Raw genomic sequence first — 22,604 nt, forward strand, 5'->3', positions numbered from 1 at the left:
AAACCACGTGTGTCGACACTCCGCAGCAAAATGGTGTAGCTAAACAAAAAAAAAAAAAAAAATTGGCATTTGTTAGAGGTAACTCGTTCCCTTATGCTTGACACACATGTTCCTAAATCTTATTGGGGGGACGCCTTATCATCAATAGGATGCCTTCTCGGGGGCTAGATTTCAAAACACCCATCGAGGTGTTGTCCCCACCTTTCTTTACTTCAAAAGGAATTTCTCCGAAAGTCTTTGGTTGTGTTTGTTAAATCCATATTCATGGTCCTGCTAGGAGTAAGTTAGACCCTCAAGCCCTCAAATGTGTCTTTGTGGGCTATTCTCTTACTTGAAAGGGGTACAAATATTATCACCCTTCATCCAGAAAACACTTTCTATATGGATGTCACTTTCTTTGAACCACAATCATATTTCTCTTCATCCCCAACACCTCTTCAAGGGGAGAGTAAGATTGAAGATGATTTTTTGACTTTGTTATCTGTCCCTACTCCTATGCTAGAGTCGGAGCAACAATAGGTTACTAATGAGTCTCCTCTTACTAATAAGCCATTTGTGCCGCCTATGGAAGAGTTGAGAGTTTACTTCAGACACCAAGACCATTTCTGATGCTACATGCCAAATATCTTATCTTAGCTCAAGTAATACTACTTCTACTTTTAACATGCATTATGTAATACCTATTGTTAATAATAGAGTCTACCCATTGCACAGCGCAAAGGAGTTATGTCATGTACGCACCATCTAGTTTCTGATTTTGTTTCTTATCAACACATTTCTTCAACATATCATTCCTTTGTATCCAAAATGAAGGACATCGATACACGGAAGAGATGGAAGCTCTTCACAAAAGCAAAACTTGAGATTTGGTTAAATTACCTAACAAAAAGAAGGTTGTTGGCTGCAAATGGGTGTTCACTATCAAGCATAAGGCCGATAGTTCTGTGGAACGATACAAAGCCAGACTTGTTGCAAAAGGCTTTACTCAGACCTATGAGATTGATTATGAGGAAACATTTGCTTCAGTAGCAAAAATAAACTCAATTAGGGTTCTACTATCTATAGTTGCAAACTTGGATTGGCCTCTACATCAATTTGATGTGAAAAATACATTTCTTCTTGGAGACAAAGAAGAAGTATACATGAAAATTCCCCCTAGATTGGAAGATTCATCCTCAGTGAGAAAAATGTGCAAACTAAAGAATGCTTTGTATGGCCTAAAATAATCTCCAAGAGCATGTTTTCCCGAGCTATGCAGAGATTTGGTTACAAGCAGAGTCAAGCTGATCATACACTTTTCATTAAGCATTCCTATCAAGGAAAGGTAACAACTTTAATCGTGTAGATGATATTGTTTTAACAGGAAATGATGATGGGGAGATACAGAACTTAAAACATCATCTTGCTAACGAGTTTGAAATAAAAGACTTGAGGAGTTTGAAGTATTTTCTAGGCATTGAAGTAGTAAGGTCAAAGCATGGTATATTTATCTCCCAACGAAAATACAAACTTAAACTTCTTAAGGAAACATGAATGCTCGGATGTAAAGCCAATAACAATCCAGTAGAGGTAAATGTTAAATTGGGAGAAGGTAGCGAGAGCCCTTTGGTGGATAAGGGCAGATATCAGCAATTGGTTGGACGGTTGATTTATTTATCTCATACCCGTCCAAATATTGAATATGCAGTTAATGTGGTGAGTCAAATTATGCATTTTCCACGAGAGCCTTATATGGAAGCAGTTTATCGCATTCTTCGCTACTTAAAATCCTCACCGGGTAAAAGGTTATTGTTTTCTCAACATGATCATTTAAAAAATAGAATCCTATACAGATGCAGATTGGGCTGGCTCGATTATTGATCGATAGTCCACATCATGTTATTGCACATTTGTGAGAGGTAATTTGGTTAAATGACAGTAAGAAACAGTCTATGGTTGCCAGATCTAGTGTAGAGGCAGAATTTAGAGCTATTGCTCAAGGAGTGTTAAACATTATGTTTGAAAATACTCTTAGCAGAGCTTGGATTTGACTCCAATGACTCAATGCGATTGTAATGTGACAATAAAGCGGCAATCAATATTGTTCATAATCCAGTCCAACATGATCTAACCAAACATGTTGAAATTGATCGACACTTTATTACAAAAAAACTTCAAGAATGTATCATCTGCACACCAAATGTGAAGACAGGAGAACAGCTGGCAAATAGTTGACAAAGAGTGTGTCTAGTAATATTCTTCCTTCAGCCTTATCAAGTTTGACATGTAAGACATCTAAGCTTCAACTTGAGGGGGATTGTTGAAAATTTTACTGAATATTTAGTCCACCCTAAAATAAGGCTGATTTATATGTTAATTTCATTACGATATTATTCCTTTCCATATTAAGTTCTAGGTTGTTTTCTATTTAACCAATGTAGCCTGATGACACAAGATCATGTTTTCAAGCAATAAGAATATTCTCCTTATCTACTTCTCTACAAAATGACCATTAGAAACAAAGTTTACCTGTTGTTCAAGAGTTCTTGATCGTAGAGGCCGCATTATAAGCGGCTGAAGCAAAGGTTGATATAAAGGTCTAAGTAATTCAGATACCTCACTACCAGTCCTATTAGCCAAAAGTGACAAACATGACTGCACATTCTTTCGCACAATAACAGATGCATTGGGGTTGAACAACTCTGAAGCAAGAAATTCAACCACTCCTTGAAAACTTTGCTTGTGCGGTTCACTGTTTGCTTCATCAACGTTATTCAATACAGGAAGAACCTGCGTAAGCACTTGACTTGTCTCTTCCTGCTCTTTACTAGCATAAATAGGAAGCCTTTTAAGAACATGTACCAGCCCGCGCACAATTCTTACTTGGAAAAGGCATAAAATCTCAACAGTAACCTTTCCAACCAAAGCACCAAGTCCCATAACACCTCCCATTTGTGCTTGCCATGTACTTCCGTAGCAACAATGCAAAAGGCGAGGTAAAAGCTGCTCAAAGACAGGAATTCGAACACTTGGGGGTGGTGAATAAACAGGATTCATAGAGGGACTAGAGACAATCATTGGTGTCCCCGGGCCTCCTGACATCAGCAGATCAGCATGTTTTGAGCGAGCAAGGAACAGAAGTGTTTCAGAAAAGACATCCAAAGCATTAAGAGCAGCTTTGGCATGGAGCCTGTTTTCATCTGCTAACACATCAACTAAAGCATCTAAAAATATCAGAGGGTCCAACTCTTTCAAGTTCAAACAAGTACCAGTCTTTGACCTGGAACTAACACTAACATTTGATGAAAGCACAGAACCCCCAAGTGCAGCAGTTGCAATCGAAGCATTTGATGAGGAGGAATCAATGTGAAATATCATTGCAAAATGGCGGCAAACATTGGAAACAAAATCATCTTTAGGATCATGAAGATCCGGTTCTGCATCGGCAGCAATAATGGTCGTTAATAGAATCTTGAAAACAGATTTCTCAGCCAAAAGTTGGGTCTTTGTCTTTACACCCAAGTCAGCCTGCATTAGTGCATCATTTAACATCACAATGCCAGTAGATTTTAAAATAAAATAATGATACACAATCTTTTGAGTATAAGTTTAAAATAAATATATAAGAGAGAAGAAAGGACACTTGGAGAATATAAATCTGAATAGACATAACAGTAACGCACCCAACGAGAGAGAGAGAGAGAGAGAGAGAGAGAGAGAGAGAGAGAGAGAGAGAGAGAGAGAGAGAGAGAGAGAGAGAGAGAGAGAGAGAGAGAGAGAGAGAGAGAGAGAGAGAGAGAGAGAATGAAAAGCAATCGTAACTTCCACCACAATTGCTTTTACCACAATTATAAGAATGCATCCAACAGTAGAGCAAAATAAGGACACTACCACAATTGCTTTTACCACAATGAGTAACCACTAACAAAAAGCAAACAAATCATGTAGGCATCATAATCAAGTAAAACATTGCACAAGTGTTATTTAGCATGAAAATTTGAACCATGTAGACAACAGATTATTAACTACGTAGTATGTACAAAAACATAAGCAACTGAATGACAAGAACCTCACTCAATTTGTTGCTCTTCACTATTCAGAAACTCAAATGCGTAGTGTTGATCAATTGCTCCTACCACTATGAGTAACCACCACCAAAAAAGCAAACAAATCATGTAGGCATCATAATCTATAAAATTCTTGCGAAAGTGCGATTTAGCAAGAAAATTTGAACTATGCAGACAACAGATTATTAACAATATAGTATGTCCAAACATAAGGAACTAAATGACAAGACCCTCACAAATTTGTTGCTCTTTTGCTATTTATAACTCAAATGTGTAGTACACTGCTTTTTGAATAAGAATGTAAGCCTCTTCAGAAAAGTAGCTATTCAGTTCCCAAATGAACCCAAATTTAGATTATTATTTTTTAAAACCAGATTAGCGACTTTTTTTAGTCCAAACACAAACTTTTTTTTTTTTTATGAAAAAAAATTTATAAGAAGAGGCAAAGCCTTCGTAGATGAAAAGTATACAAGAGATGCAGCCACCCTAACTGTGTCGGAAATCTAAAAAGTCCAGAATCAGATTATTACAATTAACCTCCTGAAATTTTAAGACCTAATTGAAGCACTACCTTATGCAGATGGCAACCATAATGACACCCAATAACAGGATGGCGACTACTAGAAAAATTAATCGACCAATTGGATGTTTCACTCTAACACCAGTATTCACCAAATAAAACTCCTACAAGTCCAAATACATTCAATGTGATATGAATAAATAAAACACAATGCAATATGAATAAATTAAACATAATTTTATTTTATAAGTAAATCTAGTCTTATTGAAAGCTTAAGGTGCCCTCAAGTACACCGGAAGTATACAAAAGAAAATACCTAACTAGGAAGAGAAAAACGAACAAGAAAATCGACAAAACTAAACAATAGAGGGGAAAATAAAACATAATTATTATAGAAGAATAAAAATTGGATGCTAAAAGGTTGCAAAGAACTAAAAGACTAGATTTCAGCAATTTATGAAGCATCACAATAATATAAAATTAACCTTTATATCTGATGCTTCAGACCTCCGCCAAGATGTATCAACTACAGAAACTAACAAAGTCGACAATTGCTTGGCTGTATATTCCTCAGAAGTAATGTTTCCTGGCAAATTAAGCTGAGATGATAAGCAAATACGAAGGAATTTTAGAGCCTGCTTTCTGTAGAAAGAATCCATGGCACCATTTTTATGCACTGCAGCTGCTACACCAAGATTTATGCATCGATCCAATGGCACCAAAAATGGCGTTGAAGGCTCAAATGTAAGAATCAAGCGCAGACCATGCTCTGGATTCTCCTTGCACTCAAGTGCAAGGGGCTCTTTGAGAAAGTGTCTGTTATGACCACCTAACTTGCCGAGGAGCTGCAATGCTTTTGCACCCCAAGGATAGGGTGGAGGCCTCAAGTGAGACCATGAGGCTAAAATCACCTCAGACATAACATTGGCCATGCTAGCTTCTAGAAAGTCAGGATTTAAGCTATCTACCCAAAATTCAAGTGTTCTTAAACCTAAACTTACAAGTTCATCACTTCCTCTAAGACACAAAACAAGAGGCTTCATAAGACAAGGAAGGTATGGTAACAACGAGCTTAAGTGTGCAGGCAAGGTTAAGCACAACTCCAACAAAAGGTCCTTCATATCTTCTCCAGTTGGGCCCTCAAGCATAGTCAATAGCATATTTAGGCAGGGTTGTGAGGTAGGAATCAAGTCTTGCAATTGAAGTTCAAATTTGCATCCTGCAAGCGCCCGAAACATTATGTGAAGAAGTTGCATATAACCAAGAGGCCTTTCAACTTCAGTAGCATTTTTCATGCAAACTTCCATTATAACAGGCACATGAGGTTGCAAAATACGTTCGAAATCTGAAGGTGCTTTAGTAACAGAATCAAATATAAATCGAAATAGATGCAAAACCAATTTTGCTGCAGGCGAATCTGGATGCTTCAAAACATCGACTTTGCTGCTTACAAGGAAATTAACCAAAACATCAGCAAATGGCTGATATACCCCAGGGGCTTGTAGAAGGGTAGAAAACATATGGACGAGTTGAGTGTTGCAAATCATGCACTCAAAAAGCTCTGGCATACACAACGAGAACATGTCCATAAGATCTCGAGGTTCCATGATAGCCAAAATCCGAGAGAAGAGATGAAGCATTTCCCTTTCCTCCTCCTCCTCTTTGAAAAGCGCTAAGCAATGCACACCACTCTTTAAAACACTGGAAGCTTTCCATACCTAACAAAAATAATTAAGTCAGAACAATTTAATCACGCCAAGAGATCTACTATGGATTTTGGCATCTTATGAGTAGTACCTCATCTTCTCTCAACCCTTTAAATGCTTGAGGTACAGGTAAATTTGATGGTGGTGAATCAATCACCTGTGGGTGATTTCAATGTTGGAAGGAGAAACTTTATCCATCAGAAACATTATGAGATAACAAATTTTTTTTTGGTAAGTATATGAGATAACAAATGTCAACCCTAAACATCAGGAACTATTAAATTGGATAATAAAAAAACCTGTGATCGGGGCAAATGTGCATGAGTGATGCTCCATATGATAGTCTTCATTCCTGATAACGTATACAGCCATTGATAATATTTTTAGGAAGATAATAATAAAAAATAAATAATAAAACAGAGAAAAATATTCAAAGGGCATTTTTGCAGTAATGTAAGCAAATCAAAACTGGCAGATGGGAAGTTAAAAATCAACTGTGAGAAAATGAAGAATCAAGATTCCTGATTCTCTAAAGACTGTTCATTAATATGTATTACATAAAAGAAAGAAGGAAATTAATGAAAGAGGATCAATTACCCATGACCAACGTCTTTATCAGATTCTTACAATCATTCACTTCCTTGGAATGTTCCACAGGGGCCTGCACACTCAAAACTGCCTGAAAGCAAATTATATGTCAAAATTAAAGGGAGGAATGCACCAAGAGGAAAATGTGGTATAAGTAATCAACGAGAATCAACTGCAAATATTGAATCGATCAAAGAGATGCATGATGGCATAATAAAGAAAATGAAAATGATGGATATTTAATTGATTCATTTCCCAATCATTTCCAGTAAAGTAATAAATAAAACCTCATTTTCTGTCAAAACAAAAGAATGCATACACATGTAGTTCTGAAAGTCCATGGTAGCTGATGAAACTTTTAAGTGTTTCAATCATCTTAAACATAACCTTTTCAAGGAACTATAATACGTTTATTGAAAGTTTTAAATATAGCATGAGATCGAAGCTAAAATGAATGCCTTTCATTTTAATGATTTTCTTCTTTTCTTTCTTCTTTTTTTTTCATATATTTATGTTAGAATATTAATTAAATTATTAAATTCACTTCTTCCAATCCAGTTAAGCTTTTGGGATAACATGGTATCATAGAACCCTTACTCTACAATTCATCCTCTATTTCAGCTAAATATTCCATGTGTTGAACCTGACTTGATGAGGGAGAGTTTAAGAACACATGTGAGGGAGTGTTAGAATATTAATTAAATGATTAAATTTATCTATTCCAATCAGATTAAATTTTTAGGATAACTGGTAATTTAACAATTTGAAAAGCAATAAGAAATTTCCGCACGAAATGAAATAATGTATTATGTATGTTCTCTTGCACCATCCTTAACCACCAATAGACATAAACACAGATGAATTAATGCTTGTCCACCCGCAAGAATGAGGGGATTCCCTTACTTGAGCTGCCGAAGCTTGCAAAGTCTATTGCTCACAAACCCAGTTCTACTTGTATCTCCCCGCGCATCACAATAAGCCAACTGGGTTAGAGCCAGTCCACCGACTCCACTTTATTGAATAATTTTTTTTTTATATAAGTAATTTAATCTCATTGGAAAAGTGCAACTTTAGTACATAAGAAGTATATAAGAGAACACCCTTTATTAAGAAGAAAAAGAAGAACAACCGTTCAAAAAAGCATCAGAACTAGAAGAAAAGAAAAGAACAAAAAAAAAAGGCATTGTTCTCCACGTGTAAAGAGATTTAAATATAATCTTTTAATTCATTAATAAAGCGCAGAGAGGCACAACCCTAATATACAGGAAGTATATAAGAGTGCCTCTAATAGGAACGAATAGAAAATAAATTTAAAAAGTTTGCATAAGTAAAAACATTCAAGCTATGATGAGGCGACATCCAAATATATAACGTGTAAAGCAAACGCTTACTCAGCTCCACCATCGATGTCTCTACATCTTCAAAGTGCTGCGCATTCCGCTCCTGCCAAATACACCACATTAAACACCATAGAACTAACCGCCAAACTTCCTTAGCTGGACCATACCCAAACGACGCGCCCCAACTAGTCAACAACTCCAGCACCATTCGTGGCATAACCCACTCTACCCAAAATAAAGTAAGAATGTAACTCCATAGGTCGCGAGCAACTTCATAATGAAGTTGCAGATGTTCAATTGACTTCCCACTCTTTTTACACATACAGCAGCACTCAATCACCACGACATTCATCTTTCGCAGATTGTCATGCATCAAAATTTTACCTAAAGTAGTTGTCCATACAAAGAAAGCCACCCTTGCCAAAGCCTTAACACGACAGATACTCTTCCACGGAAATTATGGGCCATCTTTCCTATTTAAAACTTCATAATAAGACTTCACATAAACCCCTTTTGGAGAGGTTCCAAACTAACCTGTCATCCTCTCCATGTCAAATCGACACAGAATAAAGCCGAGCGAAGAAAGAAAGTACCATCTCCATCTCCCAATCCTGGACTGGACGAGTAAAAATAACATTCCACTGAATAACTCAATTTTGAACAACCACCTCTCTCTCTCTCATCCCAGACCTAGCGTCGACGCGGAGAGCGCGTCAAGCTAGGAGACCCATTCCCTTCGCTTCCCTTCTCTTCGTTGTGTGGGTTCCTCTCTGCCGGCAACCATGTAACTTTCTCTGGGTCGGCCGTTCTGTGATTTGTGGGTGTCTTAAGATGGAGAAAAGTTTTCTCATGGAGTTGAAGATTTTTGTCTTCTCGGTTCTGGATGGGGCGTCAAGGCCTAGGGTGGGGGAGAAGAGAAAAAACTTTTCCGACAAAATCGTCACCAGCCTTCAGTGCTCGGAGTGGCTTGCATCGACGATGGAGATTCTTTTGGGTTACCTGGAAGATCAAGAGTTCATCAAATCCTTAAGGGAAGGGTCGAAAATTTTGATTGCTTGGAGAGGTAGTAACCAAGCTGGCCATTTCTTAGAGGTAGCAGTATTCAAGTTGGGTGGTCGGAAAGGACTCATTTTGATCCCAAAAGGCCGTGGTGGGTGGGGTTGGCTCAAATTCTCAGACGAGCTGAAAAAGGCCGCTGTTTTCGTTTCTGCCAACGTGGGCTGCGGATATGAGTCCCCGTATGTGTCGGTCAAAGAAGAGGGGAAGGAAGAAGAGGCAAAGATGGGAATGGTTCCTTGCTGGAAGGGTCCCTCCTTTGTAGAGGTGTTGAGGTCAGGCAAGGTGCCTTTTGTGGGGGGTAGTTGTTCCAGGTTGAGCGTTGCGTTGGCGAAGCCTTGTGTTCTGGATCCTCTCCCGTCGGTGAGGCATGCAGAGGACGATTTGAGAACGGTGGTGGACTGCTTCTCTCTGGAATCACCTCCACTTGAACTGTTGGACAAAGACCGGCTTATCTGTCCTCTGGGTAAGAAGCTTCTCTCACATTCGAATTTTCTAAACATCGCACGTGGAGCAAGCTGGGCAACGGGTCTAACTTGGCTCTGGGCCGGGCTGTAAGGAATATTTTGGACCGTTTTGTCAGGACTGGACTGGGTCGTAAACATTCCGGTTTCCGCTTAGCCCGACTCCTCCCGAAACTTTTAGCCTCCCGTCCGTCGAGAATTCAGCTAGAGTTGACGCCGGAGATTTCTTCTAGGATTCCTTTGGTTTGTCCTTCTTCTGCGGGCTTGGAGGATGCTTCATTGGATACCATAAAGGATGTGGGTATGACGTTGTCAGGTTCGCTTGGGTGCCCTCTTTTGCCGGAAACCTCGTTTCAAAAGGTGCCGATCACGACGCTGGAGGTGGAGAAGCTTATGGGCAAGAACGGGGATGAACTAGAGGGCTTCGATGGTATCTCTAGGGGCTTGAGGAAGGCTAGAGAAGAGCTTGCTCCTGGGGTTCCTCCGGTTCTGTCTTCTTCCAGGGGTGGTTCCAGCAGCTCGCCGGATATTGGTTCTGCAGTGGGCTCGCTGGAAAGGATGGTTCTCCCTACCTCATCCTTGGAAGATCCCAGGTCGAAGTCTCTGATTCAATACAAGCGTAAAGGGAGGAAGCCGAAGTCGGCGGTGGGTCAAGGAGAACACAAAGATGCGGGCTTTCTCAGGCGGGGGTTTCTAAAGTCGAGCTCGTCCTCTCATCCAAAGGCAGATCGTGGTTTCTCAGGCAAGGGTTGTTCTAGTCCTAGTCGAGCTCGTCTTCTCAATTTTGTGGAGTGGGCTTTGTTTTGCTCTTCAATGGGGATCGAGAAGGGGCAAGAGGTTAATACTGTGGCTTACCTCTCTGCCTTGGATGAGGAACATAGGCGGTGGGATAAGATTGAGGATTGTGAGTTTTAGGGGCTTAGGGTTGGGTTGTTTTGTGGGTTGTTTCTTGTCGGGTCAGTGGTGAGGCTTTTGCTTCTTGTATACTTCGTGTGTACTAGGGGTGCCTTACGCTGTTCCTTTTAATAAAATTGCAATTACATTTCAAAAAAAACAACCAAGTTATCTGCCACCATCGCATCTTTATTCCTCACAATACTAAACAATACTGGAAAACAATGTTTCAAAGATCTATCCCCACACCACCAATCATGTCAAAAACTTACGTGCGACCCATCACCCACCTCAAAACAAACGAAGTTGCCAAACTTATCCCATCCCCTCTTAATATGTTTCCACACACTCACTCCAAAAGTACCCAACACCTCTTTTGAACACCACCCACCCTTTAGACTCAAATTTGATGTCAATCATCAATCGCCATAATGCCTCTCTCTCCTTACCATACATCCACAACCATTTCCCCAGAAGAGCTCGATTAAACTGGATGAAATTGTGAACTCCCAACCCACTGAATGCAATAAAGTACAAATCCTGTTCCAATTCACTAAATGAAATTTGGCCTCATCTCCAATGTCACCCAATAGAAAATATCTTTGAAGTTTATCAAGACGATTAGCCACGCCCACTGGAAAAGGGAACAATAAGTAATATGTAGGAAGGTTGGAAAAAGTACTTTTGAGGGCTAGGGTTTTTGTGGGTTGTTGGCTTTTCTTTCTTGTTGTAAGCTGTTTTGGCCGCTCCTGTGTATACTTCCTGTGTACTTAGGGGCGCGTTACGCTTTTCTAATCAAATCTTTCTTACTTATCAAAAACAAAGAAGAGTCAACCGACCACCCTTCGACAAATACATTCACTTCCATCCAGCCAACCGTCATTCCATTTTCTCAATGACACCATTCCAAATAGACACAGCCTTATAAGAAGCACCCAACGGCAAACCCAAGTATGTCATAGGCAAAGATGCGACCCGACATCCCAGGAGTTGAGCCAACCCTTCAACATCCTCTATCTCACCTATAGGAACAATTTCTGATTTTCCTAAATTAATCCTCAATCCTGAAGCTACCTCAAAGCGTAAGAAGATACACCGCAGATGTCGAATTTGTTCTTCTTGCACACCACAAAAAATTAATGTGTCATCGGCCAATAGTAAATAATTCACAACTAAAGCATCAGAATCCTTGGATCTCACTGAAGACCCTATCAAATTACCTTGATCCATTGCGGCAATCAGCATTCGGCTCAAAGCCTCCATAACCACCACAAACAATAAAGGTGAAAGTGGATCCCCTTGTCTCAACCCACAGAGTGCTATTAAAAAAACCCGATGGGGTTTCATTCACAAAAATAGAAAATCTCACCGTAAAAATACAAAATCGTATTCAAGCCCTTCATTTCTCTCCAAAACCACAACACTGCAGCAAATAGAGCAAGAAGTCCTAAGTAACATGATCATATGCCTTTTTCAAATCCAACTTACACAGCAGCCCAGATTCCCCCGATCGAATTTGACTATCCAAGCATTCATTAGCAATAAGTACTGAATCCAAAATTTGTCGACCACCAATAAACACATTCTATGTGTTGAAAATAATCTTGCCCAATACTGACTAAAACCTGTTCGCGAGAAACTTGAAAATAATCTTATACATCCCCCCCCCCCCCAAAAAAAAAAAAAAAAAACTAATAGGACAGAAATCTTTCACATCGATTGGCACAAGTCTTCTTTGGAATTAGAGAGACGAAAGTAGCATTAAGACTCTTTTCAAACTAACATCGATTATGAAATTCTGCAAAAACAGCCATAAGATCATTTTTTAAAATTTCCCAACACTTCTGAAAGAAAGCCATTGTGAAGCCGTTTGTACCCAGAGCCTTTTCTCCATTCAAATCCCTGATCTCCCACACTTCCATCTCCTCAAACTCTCTTTCTAACCAAATACTATCATTTGCATCAATGGATAGGGAAGATAGACCATCCACCCTTGGCCGCCAAGAACAGTGCACAAAATACAGATTGTTGTAATAATGGACTATCTGCTCCTGGATCTCCACAGGATTCTTGGATGTTGCACCATTTATATTCAAAGAGTCCACATGATTGAATTTACGATGTGAGTTGGCCACCCGGTGAAAAAAAATTTGTGTTCTTGTCACCCTCCTTCAGCCACAAAGCTCATAATTTCTATCTCCAATTCATCTCCTCAAATAGAAGAGTTTTCTCCAGCTATCTCGACATATCTATCTTTTGAACCCTATTGTCCTCCTCTAAGCAACATCACTCTTCAACTAAGTCCAGCTCTCGAATACCCTCCAATAATTCTTTCTTTTTCTTCCCTACTTCACCAAACACTTCCTCATTCCATTTCTTCAAATCCGTCTTCAAAGCCTTCAACTTATTACCCAAAATGTAACTTGGTAATCCAGAAAACTCATAAGACAACCACCAAGTTTTAACCTAATCAACAAAACCATCCGGTTTCTTTTTCTTCTCTCGACATATCTATCTTTCGAACCCTTTCGTCTTCCTCTTGGTGCCCCACCATCCAATAGCAAAGGAAAGTGATCGGATGGAAGTCTTGGCAATCTCCTGTGTCACTTCAGGAAAACATTATTCCCACTCCAGAGAAATTAAGAATCTATCAATTCTAGACCATGTTTAATCTTCCTGATATTTGACCAAGTAAACTCCACCTTCAAGCGGTAGATCCACCAAATTTTGCATGAATATGAAGTCTGAAAATTCTTCCATTGCTACAGAAAAGCCGGCAACACCTGACCTCTCACTTGGAAATCGAACCACATTAAAATCTTCCCCAATACACCAAGGCAACTCCCACCAACTCATCAACCCAGTTAACTCATCCCACAGTTTCCTCCTATCCCTGTCATCATTCAGACCATATACCCCCCCCCCCCCCAAAAAAAAAAAAAAAAAACACATACAACATTATCACCAATATTGCGCAGAGAACAAGTAACTGTATATCTTCTCGCACACTCCTCCACTTTCTCCACCACCCGTCTATCCTGCATTAACAAAATCCCGCTTGACACTCCATTCGCTCCCATATAGCACCAATCTAAATAATGGCAGCCCCATAAACTCCGCACCACCTCCCTTGAGATAACTGCCATCTTTGTCTCCACCAAGCATACAACAGTTGCCTTTCAATCCCTTAGTAGCCCTCTAATCTCCAACATTTTCTTAATCTCATTAAGCCCTTTGACGTTCCACATTAAGATTTTAGGCTTCATAAAAAAAGAGATGAACCCCTTCCCCGGTGTCGGCCTCTAACAGATTGTACCCCCCCTTCTTCTCATAATTAATGGACCAAGCCCACCTATTTAATTCCCGCTGCCCTTTTGCCCCTGGTGTAGATGGATAGTTATTCTTAGATTCTGCCATTAATAGGTCTCGGGCAACTTCAATCTCCTCAAACAATGCCAACAGTTTATCCTCATAACCTTCACAAGATAACCCTACAACTTGATAAAAACTCTTAACTCTTTCCACCACCCACCTAGGAGACACCCTAGGATGATGCTCGTCCTCCATTCACTGCCAGTGGTGTGAGTACCAGCGGTTCACACCTCTCCAATTCCCCCTTTATATCCTCTTCTTCATACTGTAACAAGAGGTCTTCAGGTAGGTAGTTCAGCATATCCAAAGAAAACTCATACTGGACTCCCTCCTCTCCCACAACACCCTTGGATGTAGACCCAATCTCCATTCTACCCCCTGCACTCTCCCGGAAGAAGCTCTCCACTTGCTTCCCCACTAAAAAGGCTTCTGTTGTGTAGCCACCCACCTTGACCTCTTCTGTCGAACAAATCACCAACTCGAGATTGTCTTCTCCTTGCCTCTGATCCAGACCCAGAATTTTCCATCACAGCAATCAACGGCGAACAGCTGGAGATCTTTGGAGCTGGCAGTAATCCTTCACCATCTTCCGACAGTACTTGTGCAGGTCCCTCTTCAACAACAGAACCATTCTCAACCATACTGGAGGTCTCAACTTCATTTGAGCCAAACCTAAACTGGCTAAAACAATCTGAGTACAACCCATGTGTTCCAATCTCCAACTCCTCCAGCTATGTTTTGACTAACAGCGAGGCCTTCAGTTCTCCTTCCCCATTGAGTGAATCGTAGCCTTCTCCCAGCTCCGACTCAACCCCGCTTCAGACTTGTCCAGCCCCTGCTTTACACTCCAAAAAGCCGTATGTTGTGGGTTCACTGGGGTGCGACGTTGATAGACTAGGCCAAATAAACATGGCTTTTGACGATGGGCCACCGCTTCCTGTCCCACTTTGGGTGTGAACCAGAAGCTTCCCCACATGGGCCTTTACCTTTTACCCCACAAGGCCCACAATTTTTAGTTCCCTCTTACGGTTTGAATTCACAAGCACTCCGGCCCAATCCAAGATGCTCCATACACCGGTCCACATCCTTCTTGAGCGTTATAAACAAGTTATGTAACGTTGTCGCAAATAAAGCACCTTCTTCAGCAAACTTCAACGTCCCAGACCATGAACGAGCAACGTGATCTCCAGGCGCAAATCTCTCCTTCTGTCCAAACTCATTTGAAATGCTACTAGAATGTATGGTGATCCTCCCCACAATACCCTTGCTCAGTGTTTCTCTTTCTTTTTCTACCCTCTGCCCTGTAACCACAGCTGCGAACGTTCGACGGGCCTCCACTGGCCGCACCTGCCCGTGAAGATGCCTCTTTTGTTGGCCTGCAACTCCTGCTGGCGCAAGATGTTTCACCAACCTCCTCAATTGTTAAATACAACTCTCCCATTCACAGCTTTCTCTTCCTTCCGGTACAATTATATAACTTTTGAATCTGCAAAGCTTCATTAATTATGGCGACGTTTTAGCTTCCTCCAGGCGTAGGAAAGGAAAGGCCCACATGTTGTAGGGTTGTTGCTTTGGTGGGTTCTGGGTTGTCTCTCGGGTATTTGGGTTTTTTCTTGTTATTCTGATTGGGATCCTTTGTGGGTTGTTTGGTTGTTCTTTCTCTAGTTTTATTGGCTGTTGTGGGTTAGCTTTGGGTGTTTTTTGCGTATACTTCTTGTGTACTTAGGGATGCCTTTACGCTTTTTTTAATAAATCTTTTCTTACTTATCAAAAAAAAAATTAAGGGTAATTACATTTTCCCTCCATCAACTACCAGTCATTGTCAACATGCCCCCATGAATTGACACCTCGACCAAAAGAAAGTATCCAACTACCATTTTTACATACTTTGGCCCCTTCCGTCAGTCTAATTCATGAAAAGACTTAATTGTCTTAACTCAATTTCAAAATGACATAAATGCCCTCATCTTAAACAAACAAAAAAAAAATAAAAAAATAAAAAAACCAAAGTAAAAGGGGGTGTCGGCAGCCACCCCAACATTTCTCTAGGGTGGCCCGCAAGCCACCCCTAAAAGTGGCTCCAGCCACCTCTTTAATATTTTTTTTATTAATTACTATGGAGGGCATTTTGGTCTTTAAACCAAAATTAACGCCCAAAAATGGCATATTCCATCCAAATTAACGAGATTCCTGACAGAATGGGCCAAAGTATGTAAAGATGGTAGTTGGATACTCTTTTTTAATCGAAGTGTTAGTTCATGGGGGGATGTTGACAATGGCTGGTAGTTAATGGGGGGGGGGAAAGGTAATTACCCCAAAAAATTATACAGCTACGTCTCCCTCCCTTGCCATATTCGGTAATCTCCAAAAATTTCCCATAGTGATTCTGACATTTCTGCAAAATGATCACCAATTCTCCCACTCGATGAGACCTACAAAACTCCTTTGACGCCAATCCATTCATCAACTCCTCCATCATGTGCAGCATCCAAACCATGCTCTGGAAATCCATGACCACCGAACGAAATACTCCTCTGCTCCATTCAACAAGAGGACATCCCCGATTCCCAACTCCCGATCTTAACTCAAATGATTTCGATTCAATGTAGAAATATCCCAAATAACCCATAATAACAGACTATGGAAAACAGATTAAGAATTCAAAAGATAGAATTCTCACTGATAGGCATCACAGGCATCGAAGATAGGAATAAAAAACAATTCCAGATAATCAAGCCTGCACATCACCTCCAATCCGCTAGTTCATAAAAGGACCAAACATACTGATGTTAAACTAGGCCCACAATTTGTTTCCAAGAAAAATTAGCTTGCTACATGCGAGAGGGAAGTTCTAGAAGTTACAAAAGAACTGCTTGTCTAATAGAATTACTACTTAGGCACATGTAATTTTAACACAGCTGAGGAAGGAATCCAATGACTACAAGTATCTGTAAACCAAAGAAAAAAGAACACCATAAACTTGTTGTGGTGTTACCTCAATTTTCTGCAATTTTGAGCAAACTAAGCCCAAAACCACAAATTTCTTGCTACTTCACAATGAAGAAGGTAATCGATGGATTCCTCACTCTTCTTGCACATATAACATCAATCCACCACAACGACATTCCATTTCTTCATATTATCCAACGTCAACATCTTTCCTAATGCTCCGTCCACACAAAGAATACCTCTCAGTAAGAAGCCTTTAACTATCCCAACCCAATACTCTTCCAAGTAAACGGGAAATCCGTAGGTATGGTTAGTACATGATAATATGACTTCACTTCAAACTTGTGCCTTTTGGAAGGTTTTCAACGTATACTATCCACATCTCATTGCCTTACTCTGAGAGAATAAAACATTCCAAAAAAAGAGGAGACCAACTCCACCTCCCAAACCTATATGAGTCAAGTAAAAATTATGTTCCATTGAATGCTTCCATTTTGGAGCTGCATATCATCCGCCACATGCGTCCTTACAACGTACAATACTAAACAAGTCTCAATAAGACATCTTCAATGGTTGTTCCTCACACCAAGCATCATGCCAAAAACTGACCTTTGACCTATCACCCATCTCATATCTAACAAATGTTGAAAAAGTTTCCCACCCCTCCTTATATATTTATGCACTCCCACTCCAAATGGCCTTGTTACCTTTTTTGTTTTTTTGATAAGTAATAAAATTTTATTAAAAAAGCGTAAAGACGCCATTAAGTACACATGAAGTATACAAGGGAACAACCAAACCATCCCAAATAGAAATAGACCCAACAAACCCACAAGACACTAAAACCCCAAAACCCAAAAGACCTAAGACCCACGAGACTCTCAACACTTGAACATGTGAGCCTTTCCCTTCCGACGCCAGGAGGTTGCATAATCATCGCCATAATTGATAGATCTTTTCAAACTCAATACCTCCCTTTTTCCTTAAGTTTTTTGGCGCACAACCATTGCTTCCCGATGAAACTCCTCTTTGCTAATGCTGGCATCTAGGATATCCAGAAGCAAAATCAAATCCTCTACATCGGGCAAATAAACACCCAAAGGTAAAGGAGAAACTCTATCCTCCCCATCCCAAACCTTATCGCCCTAATCCCACACAACAACCTCCCTGGACGGGCCAAAACCAACCGGCCACTTCTGAGACTGACCCAGGCCATTCACCCAAAGGTCCTCATCCTTGTAAACTGCTGGGGAGTCACAACAACCCAAATGAGAGGGAGTCATTACAGCCTCATCTTCCTTAACAATTAGAGTCAATGGCGACGCAAACAGACACTTTAGTTAAAGCATGCCTTGCCGAACTCGGATTGAGAAATCCCCTCCTTAAAAAACCCCTCGCATGAGGAATTGGCTTAATGACCTCCTTCACCGATCTACCTCAACAATAAAGGGAGAATTCGAAGCTGACAAAGGCTCAAACTGAGATTCTGAAGGAGAAGGGACGGAGCTCATAGGGACAAGCCCATCCCGAGCAGTGGAATCCAAAACCACATTATCCAATCGATGGTCCTACGAGAACGTCTCAGACATAATCTCCAACAGCGATCCTTCCACCACTTTTTTTTTTTTTTTTTTTATGGCGAGGAACCTTTCCAAGGCAGGGTCACTTCGTGTACCCACCCCTGTCAGGTAAACCTTGGACCCATGTAAAGCACCCCCTCCACACGGATTGGGTAATACTCCAGCTTCGCCAGCGGGCTCACCCCGTTCTACCACTACAGCCCCAAAACAATCCTTCAAGATATCTGGCGAGGAGAGCACTACAGAACCTCCGTGAGATCCTACCGGAATCGAAGGTCGATAACCAGAGACTTTGTGCAGGATGGAAGAATTGAAACAAAGCTTAACACTCTGACCCAATGACTTCCAGAACGGTTTAAAGGGAATAATGGGCTTCTTGCTAACATGCTTAGACCTAAATCCATTGGGCTTATAGCCCACACCCACTACCCGACCCAAAATTCCTTTGACCCGATCCAACAGAACACAAGAAATCCCTAGAAACAATTTCACCTAGAAAAAGCCGGAACTGCCTTTAGTATCCGTCATCTTCTCCGCTGTAACACAGGAAGCCACCGACGACCCAGAACAATCCAACTCGGAGCAGTTCACCACCGTACGCCCCTCCTCACCTCCCTTCGCCAACACCGATGGGAACAGATTGAGAGGGGTCACGAAAAGTGACTTCAACCCCACCTTCTTCTCCTTGTAGCAGTTCACCACCATACGCCCCTCCTCACCTCCCTTTGCCAACACCGATGGGAACAGACCAAGAGGGGTCACGGAAACCGACTTCAACCCCACCTTCTTCTCATCCACTCTTCAGCATAAGAGCAACCGAAACCCCCCTTCTATTTCCCCTCCGAGAACAGCACCTCAGAAACTAGAGGCCACACTTTTGCTTCGAGGACAACTAGCGTTTGCCGTAGCTCACCCGCCAACCTACGCCATCCCATCCACCACCACCTTCGGGAAGCCATAAAAAACCTTTCCGACCACCCTCTACAAAAGTTGTTACCTTCAAAAAAACGGCCGGCCTTATTTTCTCCCCCACGGACCAAAATCATCTTCTCAGCTTCACGAAAAGATTTGGCGAAGTCTTCTCCCGGAGATTTCAACGCCTCTTCAACCGTATCCACTAGCCAAATAGTGCCTTGAATACCCAAGAGGACACACCCAACAAAGTCTTTCCTCCTTTCCTCCAAACGAACTTCAGCCTTATCTTATCGCACCGCAAAGAAGAAATTTTTCGCCTCTACCAAGAAATGCCGCCCCATATCTCGTCGCTCCATAGCAACTTTCGCCTCTGTGAAGGAACGATTCTCCATACCCAACCTCAAACGGCCAACACCATCGCCGGAGATTAGACCCTACCCAGGACCTGAGCTCCTAGATGACGAAACTAGGTATACCCCTAGCTTGATGCGCTTTCACACGCCACTGCTAGGGCAGCGAAAGAGAGCGGGAGAGAGAGTTCCGAGATATGACGCCTTCTTAGAATAGCAATCTGCCCTTAAGCTATCATATTTAGTTTCAATTACCAATCTCCACAAAGCCTCCCTCTCCATAGAATAACACCATAACCATTCTTCCAATAGGGACCGATTAAACTGAATCAAGTTTCTAGCCCCTAGCCCACCTGATTTTATCAAAGTACAAATTCGTGACCACTTCCCTAGATGGAACTGATTTCATCAAAGTACAAAGTGTAGAGAATCTATCATGTATACTCCCTGTGTACATGAGTTGTGAGATTTATTTACTTCTAACAAAATAGTAAAAACTTGTGAAATTGATAATTTTAGAACTTTAGAGTTACAGAGGAACAACGCATGCTTTTAAAGTCAAAAATGTATTCAATAGAACACTAACTTGCAAATTTTTGGTAAACTATAGTTATCACAGTAGGATAGATGAAGAAGGGAAGGACCGAAGGGGGAAGAACGAGGGGATTGCATCTTCCCTTGGTGTTGTTTGGTAGGAGCAAAGGAAACAAGGAAGGGAGCAAATGAAGGCATAACTTTACCATTACATTTCCATTTAAATGGTTCAAAGTAAGGAACAACCTGGCATTTCACTAATCAGCTCTTCCTAGTCCAATCACTCATGTTTGAGCAGATTGAGTTTGGTGGCCGGGTAGGGTTTTGCCTCTCCCTACCCCATCACTCCCTCCATTTCTCCCTCCATTTCTCCCTCCTACCAAACATAGGGATTTTAGCTCCTCATCCTCCAATTACTCCTACCCTCTCCATTTGCCCTTCAATCTCAAATAAACATAAGTTGCTTCGAGGTAGGCCTGACAAATTTTGACATTACCAGCGAATTCAACACAAAATTAGTAGGTTAGGGTTGAGGGTCTGATTCGTTTAATTAAATAGATCGGGTTATGGTTAACCTATATAGTCTTATATCCATACCTCGACACAACACGAACCTGACACGCAAACACAAATTGTCACCCCTACTTCTAGCTTGACTTACTTCGTCAACACAAACACCACAATGAATCACAACAAGAATAATCTTAAGAACAAAGATGTTAGAAAACTATTACCCAGTGTTGATCCCACCATAGCAACATAAACACTGAACATCTAGCTACTTGTATGGTAACTTGGAAGCCCATACGTGCAAACTATAAAACGCATCAATGATCTACTCCAATATGGAAGATGAAGCTAAAGCAAGAAAATTAGATAGTTGTCGTAATCAACTCCAAATGATAAAACATACAAAGCTTAAGACAGCTAAATTCTCAAAGAAAAGTTATCAAAACAACCTGCACAGGGAGTTCAAGTTTTGATCTCAAGGTTGCATGATCTTTTCCCTCCTCACCTTCCTCCAACAGCTATCAAGAAACACGGAAGCACGTAAATATTAACAAGCAAGCAACAAAAATCTAATAATAAACCAATAGAATTAACATTTGAACAGGATAGTATCCTAGAAGTCAAAAAGAAATTGGATTGCTCATGGAGAACAAAATTAAAGGAGCCTACCAACACCAAAAAAAATAATAGTTTTTTTTTTTTTTTTTGATTGAGGAACATGACAGAAAGTAGTTCAACTATTTCAGACTCACAAACAAGCCCACAAGGGGAGAAAAATTCTGATTATGAATATGCATGCTTTCTTTAGCATTGCTTTAAGACTACAAATCTACAAGGGGAATGACAGAGAATGAAACAGGAGAACAAGTCAAATTCCAACCCCTAAAAAGAATTTTAATCTGAAAGTCCAAAGAGTTTTGACCTAACACTAGAAGGGAATCCATCAAAGCTTTTTCCAGTAGAACAGTGCCACAAGTGTTTCACTCCCAACAAAAATATTTCCAGAAAATTACCCTGAACTCTGTACTCACCCTAATGAATCCAAAGTAACAAAGCAATAAATCAAGGTATTTTTCATATATCAAATGGAAAATGGTACAGCAAACAGAGATTACCTGTGGAATAGTACGCTTAAAAGTACTAAATTTTCCAACAAAAGCATCTAAAATGTGACCCTACAGAAAAAAGCATGGTAAGGCATTCCTCAAAAGAAAGATATACATCCACAAAATTAACTAGTTCAAGGCAATTTAGCATAAAAGGTCAGATCGTAACTCATACCAACAGAATCCGTGCTTCATCCATAGATGGTTGGTCAACACCTTTCTTAAATATTGGCTCCAACTAAAATAACCACAAAAGGGATTAAAAAAAATGAGTCACTCATATCATACCACAATCAAGATCTGTATATATACAAGCTAGATCTAAAGGAAGATAGAATACAAAACTGTTACAACTCTCAAGAAGAACAGAGTTAGCATATGCACCAGATTAAACATCAACCTAGCACAAGTAGTATGAATGCTGAGCGACAATGACGCATCATGCATGTTACTTGAGAACAAATAAATGATCCGTGATAGCTGCAGAATCATAAAAATTTGTCAGTAAAAAGAATGAGTTTGGAATGACAGTATATGATAGCAATTCTGTCGATAAAACATTACAGAAACATATACAGTCAAACTAAGGGCAATAGGTCACAATATGTTTGCAAAATATAAAGCAATGTGGATTGGCAAAAAGAAGTAAAGGCCAAAAAGCAAGCAACAAAGCT

At 40.5% G+C, this 22,604-nt stretch overlaps 1 protein-coding gene across 4 annotated transcripts in view; it reads right to left on the reverse strand.

Moving 5' to 3' along the window:
- The window catches only part of LOC133868528 (uncharacterized PI3/PI4-kinase family protein C1F5.11c-like), a 33,461-nt gene that overhangs the window by 4,857 nt on the left and 6,000 nt on the right, over positions 1 to 22,604 (reverse strand). For all 4 annotated transcript variants that reach the window (XM_062305447.1, XM_062305444.1, XM_062305446.1 and 1 more), the window contains 9 exons: positions 22,315 to 22,410; positions 22,106 to 22,168; positions 21,940 to 21,999; positions 21,274 to 21,342; positions 6,870 to 6,951; positions 6,572 to 6,624; positions 6,364 to 6,429; positions 5,052 to 6,284; positions 2,509 to 3,507 (listed from right to left, as the gene is read on the reverse strand). In XM_062305447.1, coding sequence (XP_062161431.1) covers positions 2,509 to 3,507; positions 5,052 to 6,284; positions 6,364 to 6,429; positions 6,572 to 6,624; positions 6,870 to 6,951; positions 21,274 to 21,342; positions 21,940 to 21,999; positions 22,106 to 22,168; positions 22,315 to 22,377 — 2,688 coding nt within the window. In that variant the 5' untranslated portion in view covers positions 22,378 to 22,410. The remainder of the gene's footprint in view (positions 1 to 2,508; positions 3,508 to 5,051; positions 6,285 to 6,363; positions 6,430 to 6,571; positions 6,625 to 6,869; positions 6,952 to 21,273; positions 21,343 to 21,939; positions 22,000 to 22,105; positions 22,169 to 22,314; positions 22,411 to 22,604) is intronic.

Source organism: Alnus glutinosa, chromosome 5, assembly GCF_958979055.1.
Source record: "Alnus glutinosa chromosome 5, dhAlnGlut1.1, whole genome shotgun sequence".
In the NCBI taxonomy this organism is placed as follows: domain Eukaryota; kingdom Viridiplantae; phylum Streptophyta; class Magnoliopsida; order Fagales; family Betulaceae; genus Alnus; species Alnus glutinosa.